The following is a 15,951-nucleotide window of genomic DNA, read 5'->3' on the forward strand; positions in this document are numbered from 1 at the left end:
AATAATAGTCTGTCTGACGAAGGGTCACCTGACCCAAAATGTTAACTCTGACTTTTCTTCACAGATGCTGCCAGATCTGCTAAGCTTTTCCAGCAACTTCTGTTTTTTTTTCCTGACTAAATGAGTTGTTAGTTTTATAGTTTTGTTTGACTCAGCACAGATTTTTTTTTAAAAATCTTGGAACATGTATTATATATGTTCTTTGAGATATAACCATGAAACTTTTTTTTAAACTTCGCCTGTGACAAGTTGTGGTTTAAAATTTAACCTGCACGATATCACTGCGATAACGCAGCCTCTCTACCAGGACTGCATTGATCCTGCGAAGAGATCTTATCCCAGAATAAAGGGTTGCAGCTTCATCTGAATGTGCCAAACCCTCACTGAACAAAAGCCTGCATTTCGAATGATAAGCTACGAAAATGAGACCTACTCTACACTCCAAACTCCTCCCCAACTGCTGCGTAGTTGCTGTCTTCCCCCCCCCCCACTTGACTTCAGCTCAGATGAGGAGTCATCTAGACTCGAAACGTTAGCTTGCTTTATCTCCATGGATGCTGCTTGAGGCGCTATGATCGCCAGCATTTTTTAAAAAATTTCCTTTCAGCGACTTCCCGGACATGCTTCTGTCAGCACGGACATCTCGGCCACTTAGAAACAAGACAGACCTTCCCCCTCAGACTGGCCGGACGCCCACTCCTGTGATACTGCCCCCTACCGAGCGCTTTTCCCTGACCCGGAAGTGTTCCCTGACCTGGAAACGTAGATTTCGGGTTAAAGCGCGAAGGCGGCCTTGTTAATCCCTGTGTGTGTGTGTGTGTGTGTGTGAGAGAGAGAGAGAGAACCCATTCCCGGTGCTGCACTGCGGCCCGTGCCTTTCATCAGCTTGTTGCTATGTCTGTGGTTCCGCCGAGCCGCTCGCAGGCGGGCTGGCCCCGCGGAGTCTCTCAATATGGGAATAAGTACTTGCAGGCAAAGCCGCTAACCCTGGAGAGGACCATCAACCTGTGAGTAACCACAGGTCCAATACACTGGATTCTGTATATACCTCTATCGAACTAGAGTCATGTGAACTTGAGAATAGTATATTTAGAGTTTAAAAAAATTGCAGACAGAATCCCATTCTCGAATACCGTGTGGATTTGAGTAATGACTTGTCTTCAATAGTAATTATTGTTATAATGTATCAGAGATAGTAGGAACTGCAGATGCTGGAGAATCTGAGATAACAAGGTGTAGAGCTGGATGAACACAGCAGAAAATTTTTCTGAAGAAGGGTCTAGGCCCGAATCGTCAGCCTTCCTGCTCCTCTGATGCTGCTTGGTCTGCTGTGTTCATACAGCTCTACACCTTGTTATCTCTATCGTTATAATGTGTTGAGGTTGGTCCTGGATGTTCGCTTCAGGTCCCCGCAGTTTCATTCTTTTTTGGGGTGTTCCAGCGTTCAAGTACAGAGTTAATATTGAGATTTTGTTCATTTTAAGTCTGTCTGACATGAACCGGTTTCTGTAGTTGTCTGATCTCGTGAATTATTTGTTTGTATCTAGCCATGTGTCTTCAGCCTAGTAATTTGAAAGTTAACGAATGGAAATAGTTTATTGGACTTACTCCAGTAAAGTAATTGGATAGCAGTGAAACGAGTGGAAATTACTCACACAATGGCGTGTGAAATGGCAGTGTTTCAGAGGATTGTTTCAAATTTATCTATGAACTTTGCAACTAATTTAGAATTCTTGAGTAAAAACAAAAATATGAAAAAAGAAATGTCAGATAATATCTCTGGCCTAGAGGCCAATTTACTTGTTCCGGTGAAGCTGATTTGTTCTTTATAGTGTAAAGTGGTAAAGTGTATTCTTGATGTAGTCTAGTCAAGCAGCTGTAGTGGAATATTTGAGCTTTGTTAATATCACCTATTTCTGTGGTGTCTTTGGTACTCACAGGTTTCCTAGATTATGGCATTAAATTGTCTACTGGGTACCTAAGTCTACTGTAAAACAGTAAATGAGGGAGTATATGCAAATCAAGCCACAGGCACTGAAGACATTAAACTGTTACGATAAACTAAAGTTGGGCATTTGTAGGTTAATCAGCACTGTTAATTTGAATTTTCAAGTGTGTAACCTTTCTTCTTGAGATTTAGCCACTGCCTTGAATGTTTGTAAAACTTTTTTTTTTCTTTTTGAGACAGTGCTATTTGGATAGGAGTTCTCAGTTTTGCATGCAGTGGTAGTGAAGAAGCTGTGTGTTAGTTTCGAACATAGAATAGTACAGCACAGTACAGGCCCTTTGGCCCACCATGTTGTGCTGACCTATTATCCTACTCTTGAGGTCAGGATGGTGTGAGACTTTGCTCGTAGAAGTGATCCTTTGCCCTGGTTCTCCCAGGTGGTAGAAGTGGTTCTGAAGATTTAGTCAAAGGATGCATTGCTACCATTGCATCTGATAGGTGCCAAGTAAGTGATCCGTGCCATCTCAGATGATGGCTAGCTGCTTTCATATTGAAGTTTTGTTCATTCCAGGCAAGTGGAACAAGGGGAGGTGATAGCCTAGTGGTACTTTTGCTGGACTGTTAATTCGGAGACCCAGATAACATTCTGGAGATCCGGGTTCAAATCCCACCATGGCAGATGGTGGAATTTGAATTCAATGAAATATCTGGAATTGAGAATCTTGTGATGACCATGAATCCATTGTCAATTGTTAGAAAAACCCATCTGATTCACCAATGTCCTTTAGGGAAGGAAACTGCCATGCCATCCTTATCTGGTCTGGCCTACATGTGACTCCAGACCCACAGCAATGTAGTTGACTCTGAACTGCCCTCTGGGCAATTAGGGATGGGCAATAAATGCTGCCTAGCCTATGACACCCTCATCCTGTTAACAACAAATTTTTTAAAAAATTCCATTACACTCTGACTTATAGATGGTGAACAGGCTGTGAGAAACCTTGGACCTGCTCTTACAGCTGCTGTATTTATGTGGCTAGTCTATTAAGCTTTTGATCAATAGCACACTAACTGGAAGTGCATGCACGACCACTTATTTAATATCTTGCCCAAACGCTTATTCATTTGTGGCTGTTGGAAGTTCGTGCCCATGAATGACGTTGCAACCAAGCAGCAATTTGTACTTGTCACTAGCTGAATTTCTGTGGGGGCTCTTGATCTCATGCCATAACCCTTTGAGTGAATAACCATTTTTGAATGATGACAAAATATTACCTCTCCTTCCTGCCAATATCTAAATGATTGCAGTCTAACTAATCTGTTGATACTGATGTGATAACATTCTTCTTCCAGTGACTGTGACTTTGACCTTAGCTGGGGCACTGATGTCAGCCTCTGTTTAAATATATTGCTGTTGTGCAGAATGAAGTGCAGAATTTATATTAAATCATGTTGGGTGCTTTTGAAATGTCAGTTTCTACAGCTGGATACTGTACTTTGAGATATGGGAAACGGTAAGAGTAGAGGAAGAGGCTTTGTAATGTACCATGCATCATGAGCTGCTATTGTGTTTTCTTTACCTCAGTGTGAAGTTATCCATTTTGTTTGCAATAATAGAAAGGCAACTTAGTATCTAAATGGAGAGAAATCTAGCATGCTTTGGTGCATGAGATCTGAGTGACCTTGTACGCGAATCACAGCATGTGTGTACCAAAGGTAATAAGGAAGGCAAATGGAGTTTTGGTACTTATTGTTAAAGGAATAGATCATAAAAGGTAGGAAGTGTTGCCTCGTGCAGTTGCAGCATTGTTGAGACTTCACGTGGAGTATTGAGTAGTTTTGTCCCACCCCCTACTTGAGATATATATGTGCATTGGAAGCAGTTCAGAGGAGTTCATTTAGATTTGATTCCAGAGATGAGGGATTTCTTGTGTGAAGAAAAATTGAGACATGGGAATTCCTAGAGGCATGGTTCTCCACCCATACTTCAATCAATAAACGTATACAATTGGACCCCATATACGAACCCATACAGATCAAAACTAGAAATGACAGTACTTATCATAATGGACTGGACGGTATAAATTCCAAGCAGAGTAGAATAACATCGCTTCATCGGAGGCTCCACTGATGTCACCAAGCATAGTGACGAAACATCTGAACAAAAACAAGCCAGCTCGGCGAGCAAGTCAACAACGTCTGAGATTGAGACAGTTTAGGTCTAAGCTTAGTAGAGTTTAAAAATGAGGCGGTCTAATTGTGAATCCCCTTTAGCATTTTATATCTCAAAGTAAATGTAGAACAGACCTTGCTCCACATGGGAAAATCTAGAGTGACAGGTCATGGTTTTAGGCTAAGGGATGGTAGATTTAAAACAGATGAAAGGCATTACTTGTCTAAAAGGTTGTAAATCTGCAGAATTTACTACCCCTAGAGTGTGGTGGACCCCAGGGCACTGAATAAGTATGGAGGTAGACAGATTTATAATTTATTAATAGATTGAAAGATTATATGGAACATACAGGAAACGGGAACTGAGGCACAGTTGAGATCAGCCATGTCCTATTTCAATGCTGGAGCTGATTTCAGGGGCCGAATTGCTTACTCCTGCTTCTTGTTGTTGTGTCGGCCTCCATGGTAATAAAAACTGCTGAGTGTATTGATGAAAGGAGACTAGGAAGTCCAAGTTTCTGTCTTGCATATGTCAGGCCTGGACTAGAATGCCGGACACTGACGTCTGCAATGCTTTGAAGAGGATACTGGTTCTCCTTTCCTGCCATCAGTTGGCCTGGAGATAATGCAACAACAGTTAACTGTCAGTCTTGGTTATCAAACTAGGCCAATGGACTCTATTCAAGGTGTTGCCATGGAAATGCAGCAGAGATGAGCAATCGCCATGACTTTTCCTAAATAAAAAGGAGTGTGTGAGAGATCATATTACCTGAGTCCTTTGTATTAACATGTAGCTCCTACACGTGTAAATCTATTTTACGGAGTCTGACCTTACACTTGTTTCATGTGTAATTCGTTTTAGATTCTGAATTATTTAATGGGCAATTATTTAATGTGTAAGGGCAGAGTCACATCTAATAATGGGAGCTCAGTCAAATCAGAAATTTTATGTATCTGACTTGCAATCTTTTATCTGAGTTTGTTCTGCATGAGTGGAATAGTTCAGATCGCATTGCTGAATTTCCATTGAGTAGATGTTAATATCAGTAAGGAGTTGGTATGTCATTCTGATTTGTAAATAGCCTTCCTCCCAGAATAATCTAGGCTGGCTCAACGTTTTTTTTATTCAGATGGACCTCACTGGCTGGCCAGCATTTATCGCTTGGCCCTAGTTGCCTTTCTCAAAAGTGGTGAGCTGCAGCCCATGTGCTGTAGGCAGACTTTATGGCTTGCTAGGCCATTTCAGAAGGTAGTTGAGTGAACCATATTTCTGTGGGGCTTGAGTCACATGTAGGCCAGATTAGTTGAGGGTGGCAAATTTCCTTTCTTGAAGGACAATAATGAGCCTGTTATTTATTTCCAACCCTCAGCAATTGTTTCATAGTCGTCTTTAAATTCTTAAATCCGGATAATTATTAAATGCAAATTCCAATGTATGCTGTGGCAGGCTTCAAACCTGTGCTGAATCTAGGTTCATTCATTTAGTGTTAGTACAGTTATTTCTTGAATTTGTCACCAAGCAAATGGTAATTACACTTTCATTGTCATATAACTATTACGGGAAATCTTTCTGCAGGTATCCACTGACTAACTACACCTTTGGTACCAAAGAGCCTTTGTATGAGAAGGACTGCTCTGTGGCAGCCCGATTTCAGCGCATGCGGGAGGAGTTCGAGAAAATTGGTATGCGGCGCACTGTAGAAGGTGTTCTGATTGTGCATGAGCACAGACTTCCACACGTATTGCTATTACAGCTGGGGACAACCTTCTTCAAACTGTAAGTGTGGACAGTAATTAGCAACTTTTAAAAAGGAAAAATGTGATCTTGCCATAGGTCATAGGGATAAATACTGACTAAAAGGTTTCAAACAGCTTATTAAACTGTTTCACTAATTTAGGAAAGTAACCTAATACAGGATCTCAATATGGTAACATTTACCAGAGCCATAGAAGATTTGGTCAGGGAGAGCAGCTGTGAGGAGCCACTTAAACTACAGTTGAATGGTAAATGTTTTAGGAAAGAAATTGAAACTTGAGGCCTAGACTGTCACAGGCACAGCCAGTAATGGTGGTCTGAAATACTCTGTGGGAATTTGCACAAGAATCCAGAGTTAGACGAAGGTTTCACAATTGATGCCTGGTGATGAACATATGGGTAAGCAATACTAAGAATAGCCAGTAATCTATTAGGTGTCAAAACTTGGAGTGTTGGAGGCAGCTACTTTATTCCCAATTTTTAAAATAAAAACTAAGCAGGTCAGTCACCATTTTTGATTTTTGTTGGACACTTCATCAACTGGGTTAATGCCAGAAACAATCTGATACCTCATCACAGATGCTGACTAACCTGCTGAGTGTGATGGGTTATGCTCATTATGACTGTACATTGTAGAGTGTTTCCAAATGGTGCAGGTGGAATTTACTGTAACTGTTCCTCTTAGGGGATTTATGCATTATATGCCACCAAGGGTTGTGAGCAAACTAATTTTAACCTGTTGTCTGATTTTTTTTTTTTTTTTTTTTTTAAAAAGCCCAACTGAATCGAATTGGCTATCAACTTTCTGGCAGGAGAATTCACAACCAGAATGCACATCTCCCGGTGTGGGAGAGAATACACTATTTAAACCAAAATTGAAACGAGGCATAGATCTGCCTCATTGAGTGGATATTTTTCAGGTTTCCATTTGAGGAAAATACTCCTAGCTGAGGCACGTGTCTTTCAGCTTGATCATGTGCTTTGGATACCTAAAAAAAAAAAAAAAATTAGGGAGGAAATGGTGTGTGTCTTTTTCTTGAATGTTTTCTCTTCTATTTGCCTTTCCCCTTAAGGAGAAATTATGCAAATTAACACCAATGAATGAAAATTAATGTGTAGTTGTAAAGCTTGTTCTGCATTCCCAAATTACAAATGTAACCTGATGTAAGGATGGTTTTCATGACTGCTTTTTGAAGTGGGAAAGTAGTTTATCAACCTCCCCGTTTTTGTTGTTTGTTTAAATTTACAATGGTAATTCCATCTTGTTTTGTTTTGTGGGTTTTAGACCTGGTGGCGAGCTGAACCCTGGAGAAGATGAGGTTGAGGGTCTGAAGCGTCTAATGACAGAGGTACAGAACCTGTGCTTACTTGGATATATTCCATGTGTTGAGTGGTGCATGTACTGAAGTATCTGGTTAGTGCCTGACTAGGTTTTCTGTCTGGTATTGAACTTCAGTCAGAAGATTAAATGAGACCTGAATAATGTTTTGTCTGCTTATTGTACTACTTTGAGTGGCTCATTACCTAAATTTCAGATTTAGACTCTTGTACGCTTGTGGAAATTTGCTGTCTGCATGAGAACCTTGTATCTTCTACTGTGAAACATTGTTTCCAACCTAATGTGTGCTGTTTGGTAAAAATGTTGTTTCACACTTTTTTTTGCTCATGAGTGGAGAAATAGTAAAATGGAAGTAGAAGTACAAAAAGAAGATTTGTAGAACAAAGAATGGATGTGTTAACTCTATAACTGTTGTTAATTTTTCTGGGAGAGAAAATGGCAGACTTTCAAGTGAAAGCACCCAATAAAACCACTTCGAGTGGCCTAAAATGAAAATTGTAATTTGATGCAAGGAGAATCTGAGGTTGGGGAGATGTGAAAGTACATTGAACTGTATTTCCACAGATCTTGGGTCGCCAAGATGGTGTCCAGCAAGACTGGGTAATCGATGACTGCATTGGCAACTGGTGGAGACCCAACTTTGAGCCCCCCCAGGTGAGTGCAGAATTTTAGCATACCTGGGATAATACTAAAAGCTGTAAAATCATCTTTAAATCACGACAAGGCATTTGCATTGAGATGTGGCAGGAAGCATTGGGTATATCAGCTTGTGCTATTTCCTGGCTTCTTGAGATATGCAACCAAAATGAGTTTATTTTTGAGCTTTCTAGCCTCACTTGAGTTTAACTGGTTGTATGTGACAGGAACAGTGGACATTCTTTTTCTTTTGCAGTAAACACTAGTTAACTGAACTGGTTGAGTTCCATGTGTTCCTCTTAACATTAAAAATCAGACTCACTTTTTTTTTAAGAAAGGAATGTGGTCTTTTACACTTTCCCATTCACTTGCACAACTGATTCTCAATAGCTGAGGCAATTGAATCAGTATGATGCAGAGGCATAAACAACTGGCAAACTTCCAATAGTGTCTTTTAACAATGTTTTGAAAACATTTTAAATTGTATGCATTTTTATTGTGGATTAGTACTTGATCCTATCCTGCACTGATGTACTCTTGTCATGAGTTTTCAATGCAACCACCAACCTTTCCCTAACCACAAAAAGGAAAATAGCACAATTATTCCAATCCCGTCCTGGGGTGGTTGTCTTTGTTCATATTGTTTATCATTTTACCTGCTGATTTTAAGAGTTTCTACTGTGGTTTTTGCCAGGTCCACCTTGACCCAGAGCCTTTATAATGCAAGTTTTATATCTGCATTCGAGAGACAACATGCCAGCTAATAATGGTTTCTCTCTACGGAGTCATTTTCACCTGCGGCTCTTTGTTTATCACTCAACATGTTCATTTTTCCATTGTCTCCCTGCGCATTTTCTTGGGACACTTTGGGTTTGCAGTGATTTTGGTGTAGAGCTGTCAAGGTAATTAATACCCACTCTGCATGCAGGCTCTTGGAACCAAGGACTATGACTATGGCTGCCCTCTGAGGTATTTGGCAAAGAACAGGCATGAACCTCGGCTCCTTGAGCAAATAAGTTGACTATTTAAACTACTTTTTCTACTCTAGTTCTGATATTCAATTTCCTGCATGCTTGTTCTAGGAGACCACACTTTCAGTTGAACCAATAAGGGATTTTGTTTTGGATGCCATTCACACATACGGTAGCAACATACCTTGTGGAAAAAAATACCTATAATATGACAGTGATTTCACCCTTCAGTGTTGAGTGGAACTAAATTGTTGAGAGCAGTTCTGTGATTCCTGACATTGTAAAATGATGATGCATTTTTTTTTAAACACCTTGGAGCTTTTGGTACAAACCAGATTGGGGGAGACATGATTAGTCAAACAGCTTTGAGTTGAGGGGCTGTGTGTAATATTACTTTATCTTCTACTAATAGAAAGTATTTGTTCATTTGTCCTGTAATTAATGGATCATATGGTTCAGCACTCATGAATTATCTGTGAACCTTTCTCTAATGCAAGAAATCTCGAGCATTACCTACATGTGTACCGTCCTTAACATTGTTTTTCCATTTCCTGCAGTATCCCTACATTCCGGCTCACATCACCAAACCCAAAGAGCATAAGAAGCTGTTTTTAGTGCAACTTCAAGAGAAAGGTAAATCATGAGACAGAATGTGTGATTGCACCCACATGCTGTCTGGTAGCTTGAAGGTGTACTTCAGATGAAAATATTAATATAAGATCTAAATGATCAACAAAGTAACATTCATCACCTCCAAGCATTTAAAGTGAATTAATAATTCAAACACTGCTGTTCAGCAGACATAGCTGTGCAATAAATGTCTTTTAATGTCACTGGTTGTAAAGGACTGTTAGCCATGATACTTAAAGTCCTGTGCTATTGATCAAATAATCCCTTGATCTTTGACCAAGCCCCTGAGTGTTTGATCAAATCACTTATTTGTAAAATGGCATTTTCTGATGCAGTGCTGCCTCAGTATTGCAATGAATTCGGTATTGGTTATATTTGTAGGTTATTTGGAAACTTATTTGAACTTGAACTTCTGACTGAAGGATTCTGCCAGTGAGTCCTTGCTGATATTGTCAATGTGACGTCGTCTGCTATCAGGATCCACCTTCCTATCTGCCCCATTAAATGCCATCAAATCAATAAATCATGATGTCTTTCTGACACTTGATCTCTCTCAACCCCTTAGCCCTGGTAATGTTTTACAGCTGCTCTGACTCACTAAGTAGTCGTCACTTGATGGCTGTGATTACCTGCAGACTGATTTGTGAACATTGCAGCCAAAGCAAATTCTCTTCTTGCTTCTCTCCAAAAGGTTTCTGTGCTGGCAGTGGTGAAATCCTGGTTACTTCTAACTGTTACCTACCCCAAGAATGCTGCCTTGGCTGGGTTCAAATGGCTCAGCATCAATTAAATATGGGATTTGGCTATTTTTGTGTCCGCCAGATGTATGGCTGCCTTGAGTTTTGGAACATTTGTATATCCAGTTTCCAAAGCAAAACTACTAAGATTTATCTGTGGAGAACTTTCAGGAAGGGATACAATTAAAATTGAGTCATTAGTGCAATCTCTTAACAGACCAACATGGTAGCTTAGGTTACAGTTCAATTATTTCTTAACCCAAATGGTAGAGGCCATGCTTGTGTAGTTTTTTCACTTTTGGCAGACCAACACAAACTTCGTGGCTTGTCAGTTGCTGGAAGTGTGAGCTAGTTTTGGGCTTTAGTCCCGTCATTCATAAAACTAAATCTCATTGGTGAAAGAAACAGGAATGATGAGAAGAAGTGAATTTGAGGGATGAATTAAATTTGAATTGAGCGCAGAAAGGAAAATAAAATTGGAATGAGACAAAGCAAAGGAACTCAAATTTTGAATTTACTCCAAGCAAGAATAATGCATGCTAATTTAAATCCTTCCTGTGAGCTGGAATAGTTGATTCATGTTGCAGTATTTTAACATAAGAATATAATGTGCATCCAGGGAGGCAATGGCTTAGTGGTATTATCGCTGGAATATTAATCCAGAGACCCAGATGAAGGGTCTAGGCCCGAAACGTAAGCCTTTCTGCTCCTATGATGCTGCTTAGCCTGCTGTGTTCATCCAGCTCTGCACCTTGTTGTCTCTGATGTTCTGGGGACCCAGGTTCGAATCCCACCATGACAGATGGTGGAATTTGAATTCAATAAATATCTGGAATTAAGAATCTAATGATGACCATGAATCCATTGTCGATTGTTGGAAAAACCCATCTGGTTCACTAATGTCCTTTAGGGAAGGAAACTGCAATCCTTACCTGGTCTGGCCTACATGTGACTCCAGACCCGCAATGTGGTTGACTCTTAATTGCCCTCTGGGCAATTAGGGACAGGGAATAAACGCCACCTAGCTAGTGATGCCCTCATCCTGTGAATGAATAAAGAAAAAAAAAAAAGAGCTTTTAAACTAAGCTCAAGCTTCCAGCAGTGGGGTTTATTGCACAGGTACAGCAAGTTAAGGGGTGTCGTCAGTTTGACTGAATTGGCTTGATCATGCACAGCACATATTAACTTGCTTTCCTGCAAGTCTTGGGCTGCTGTCTTTACTATTTTTTAATAAATATGCAGTAACTATACTTGTGACACATGCTTTGGTTTTGGTGGTTTTTAATAATCTGTTTTGATTTACAGCCCTGTTTGCAGTACCAAAGAATTACAAATTGGTTGCTGCACCATTATTTGAGCTTTATGACAATGCACCAGGTTATGGACCCATCATCTCCAGTCTTCCTCAGCTTTTGAGCAGGTATGAAGAATAGAATTGGTGGACATGTTGCTGTTTGAGATCTACAGATTGCTTAAAACTCATAGTTGGGTACACCCTGGGAAAGGGCATCAGGACAGATTTTGCATTAGGGAAAAGTCGAAAGCAACTTTTTATAGAAATGGTTTTAACTGATGTGCTAGTCATGAATTTTGTCTACATTGACTTGCACATTTTAGCAATAAAAGTTGGGCGGAGGTTTGGAGGGAGGCTTTCCTGGAACATTGTAAGCACCACGTTCCAGTTTGTCTATTTGACCACAGAAATCTCCTTTTTACAACTTAATAACCACATAAAGTTTTAACAAAGATTTGTAACTTGGGTTGTGGATGAGGTTGCTGACTTGCTCGCAGAGCTGGTTTGTTAGTGTTCAAACGTTTCGTCACGATGCCAGGTGACGACATCAGTGAGGCCTCTAAAGCAATGTTGTTCTACTCCACTTGGAATTTATACTGTCTGGTCCGTTGTGGCAAGTAGTGTCATTTCTGGTTTTGATCTGTATGGGTTTGTATATGGGGTCCAATTCCATTTGTTTGTTGATTTTGAAGTATGGGTGGAGAACCATGCCTCTAGGAATTCCTGTGCGTGTCCATGTTTGGCTTGCGCTACTGTGGTTACATTGTCCCAGTTAAACTGATGGCCTTCGTTGTCCGAGTATACTGATATTAAGGAACATTCATCATGTCATTTAGCTGCTAGCTGACATTCATGTATTCTGGCGACTAGTTTCCTTCCTGTCTGTCCAATGTAATGTTTGTGGCAGTTGTTGCATGATATTTTGCAAACCAAGTTGGTTCTGCATGTTGTGGGAATGGGGTCTTTAATCCTTGAGTGTTTGTTTGTCGTAGAATGGCCATGGACATGTGGGCTACCGTGATTCCTAGCTGTATTAGGAGTCTCCTTGTCGGTTCTGGATGTAGGACAGTGTGGCCAACATGTTAAGGCATACTGTGCCCTCCTGTTATTGTCTGTTTAGTAGGCATCTGCGGATGAAGTTGCAGGGATATCCGTTCATAGCGGAGATTTTGTATAGGTACAACTGTACCTAAGACCACTAGGAATCACGGTGGCCCACATGCCCACGTCCATTCTACGAAAAACACTCGAATTTAAGACGCCATTCCCACAACACGTGGAGCCAACTTGGTTTGCAAAATATGATGCAACGACTGCCACAAACATTACATCTGACGGACAGGAAGGAAACTCACCATCCGAATAAATGAATGTCAGCTAGCAGCAAAATGACACGAAAAACGTTCATTAATATCAGTACAGTTGGACAAATAAAGGCCATTTGTTTAACTGGGACAATGTAACCATAGTATCCCAAGCCAAACATAGCCACACGTGGGAATTCTCAGAGGCATGGTTCTCCATCCATACTTCAATCAACCAACATATCGAATTGGACCCCAGATACCAACCAGAAATGACACTTATCGCCACAACGGACTGGATAGTATAAATTCCAAATGGAGTAGAACAACATCGCTTCGTTGGCAGCCTCACTGATTATGTCACCTAGCATGTGACGAAATGTCTGAACGAAAACAAGCCAGCTTGGCGAGCAAGTCGTCAACCTTTAACCGTCCATTTCTTGTGCAAATGGAAAACATTTTTAAAACTTGTGACAAACAAGTGCTGGAGAAATTTCAGCAGGTCTGGTCGTATCTATGGAGAGAAACAGTAACCTCTTGAGTTTTGACATATTTAAAGAGTTACAGCATTCTGCGTATGTTTCCAATTTCCAAAATCAAAGTATTTTGCTACCCTTTAAACTTCTTTCTTGTCAAAGTTTAAAACCATTCCTGTAAGCAGTATAGCTGATTTCAGGTTTCCATTTCAAGTCAGGTTGGCTTTTACAGAGCTTGCAGTCAGGCAACTTCCAAGACTTTAGAATCAGTTTAAAAACACACATGGGTTTATTCTTTAAGTTGTTCATACTTCAAGAAAAGAAAATTCTTTGCATGCAATTTCAATGTATCTGAAACATTTTTCATTTGCATTCTAGGTTTAATTTTATTTATAACTGAAGTTTATGGAGATGCCCAACATGCGATCATGATGGCCCAAGTAGGTCAAGTTTCCTTGAACATCTTCTTCAACTGTGAATTCCATCAGCCATTGACGATTAGAGTCCATGCCAGTCGCATTTTTTTTGCAGCACTTGCCCTGATTTGGCTGATGCTTTGTTCAACTCTACAATAATTGAAGACAAACTTAACTAGCACGTTTTTTAGAAAATTTCTGCTCTTGTGTAACTGTTTGCATTTTCTACTTTATTAAATGGAGAAGGATACATAATGTGTTTTTAATTGACTAAAATTCATGGTTTTTTTTGTATTTCATCCTGTTTTGTAAATGGACGTAGCATTCAACCTTTGGACTTATAACTCTCAACTGATTCTGCTGTTTAGTTTCTATGATAGGAACACGGTTTCATCGTCTACCCTTTTGAAACAGTAGTTTTCTTGGTCACCTTTTAGCCTTGTAGAGATATTGTCTGATTTATGATCAGTTTTGGGGCTCTTACTCAGGTTTTACATTGTTGGTTGGGATGTTAATGCTTGCCTATTTTACAAACCCCTATCTGCTGCTTCAGACAGCATTTTTGAAGTGTGTAAATGATCTGACTGTTTGTGGAACTTTGCAAGTTGCTGCAGGGTCTGTGTATAACTTAATGTTTGTTATTCTGAAAATTAAAATTATTTTCAACCAGTGCCACAGTAAAGGTCAAATAGACTGTCATCAAGCTATGTTCAGAAATGAGCAACATTTTTTTTTTTTTGACAACAAAAATTTAATTACAAATGGGGGTGATGAGCAATTTGAAGTGGAGTAAGCCATTGAAGTTGCATGGGTTATGAAAAAATCATGGTCCTGACAGCAAATGAACCACATACAGATTTGGGGGTTTATTTGCATCTTCAGGTGGTGCAGTGGCATGGTTCTTTCTGTAATCATTTTGCATAGGCTCTATGCAAGAAATTAGCTGAAATCATTCTAAACATGAGAGGCTTACTTGGTAATTGTTACCTATCTCTAATTGCCCTTGTTGATGGTGAGCTATCTCTCTGAACTACTGCAGTCCTTTTGGCTGCTGTTAGAGAGGTGAGTCCAGGGCAATGATCCAACAACAGTAAAGGAATAGTAACTGTTCCTGTCAGTGTGGCTTGGAAGATAACTTGTAGATGCTGAGTTCCCAGGCATCTGCTGCCCTTATCGCAAAGGGTAGAGATTGTATATTTGTGGAATATACAGTTAGAGAAACTGTGGTGAGATGCCACAGTGCATCTTGCAAATGGTACACATTTGACTGGCATCAGTGATGAGATGGTAGAGTGGGCTGCTTTGTCTTGGATGGTGTCAAGCTTCTGGAGTGTTGTTAGAGCTGGACTCATCCAGGCAAATGGAGAGTAACATTGACTGGGACTGCCATAGTGTTAAGGGCTTAAATGGGGAGGAATTTGTTCAAGAAAATTTTCTTTAACACTTATCAGCATCTAGATGCATCGACTAGAGAAGGAGCAAAACTTGATCTCTTGGGAAATAAGGTGGGACAAGCGACTGAGTTGTTAGTGGGCGAGCACTTTGGGACCAGTGATCATAATTTTATTAGTTTTAAAATAGTGACGGAAAAAGAGGCCATGTATAAAAGTTCAAGTTCTTAATTGGAATAAGGCCAATTTAGACCGTGAGGCTGTAATTTCCAAAAGTTGATTGAGGCAGTCTGTTTGCAGGTAAAGGGATGACTGGCAAATGGGAGGCTCTCAAAAGTGAGCTGACAAGAACCAAAAGAACTGTGGATGCTATAAATTGGAAGCAAAAAACAGGAATTGCTGTAAAAGCTCGGCAGGTCTGGGAGCATCTGTGGAGAGAAATCGAAGTTAACGTTTTGGGTAGAATGACCCTTCATCTGTTCTGAGGAAGGATCACTCAACCTGAAACGTTAACTCTCTGATTTCTCTCCACAGATGCTGTTAGACTTGCTGAGCTTTTACAGCAATTTCTGTCTCTTTTGTTTATGACCTAATCTGAGTTCGGAGGCATTATGTTACTCCTCGCTAAAGAGGAAGGCTGCTAAAAATAGGGAACAATGGATATATAAAGATATTCAGGCTCTGGAATCCTGTGACGAATATAAGGAGTGCACTGATATTTGAAGAGGGAAATCAGAGGGGCAAAAACGATAAGAGATGCCCTTGACACACAAAATTAAGGATAATCCAAAGTGAGTCTACAGGATATTCGGAGTATGAGAGCAACTAGAGAGAACAGGGCCCCTCAAAAATCGACATCATCTGTGTGGAACACGGGAGAT

The 15,951-nt window shown here is 40.2% G+C and overlaps 1 protein-coding gene across 1 annotated transcript; it reads left to right on the forward strand.

Moving 5' to 3' along the window:
* The first annotated feature begins 727 nt into the window (after positions 1 to 727).
* On the forward strand, positions 728 to 13,929 carry nudt21 (nudix hydrolase 21). The gene is made up of 7 exons (XM_020531221.2): positions 728 to 1,007; positions 5,697 to 5,897; positions 7,162 to 7,225; positions 7,780 to 7,869; positions 9,380 to 9,455; positions 11,495 to 11,609; positions 13,642 to 13,929. Exons 1-7 carry the CDS (start codon positions 895 to 897, stop codon positions 13,661 to 13,663), a joined length of 681 nt encoding a protein of 226 aa, XP_020386810.1. The 5' UTR covers positions 728 to 894; the 3' UTR covers positions 13,664 to 13,929.
* Positions 13,930 to 15,951: the final 2,022 nt, after the last annotated feature.

The sequence above is a fragment of the Rhincodon typus genome, chromosome 15, assembly GCF_021869965.1.
Source record: "Rhincodon typus isolate 14 chromosome 15, sRhiTyp1.1, whole genome shotgun sequence".
In the NCBI taxonomy this organism is placed as follows: Eukaryota; Metazoa; Chordata; class Chondrichthyes; order Orectolobiformes; family Rhincodontidae; genus Rhincodon; species Rhincodon typus.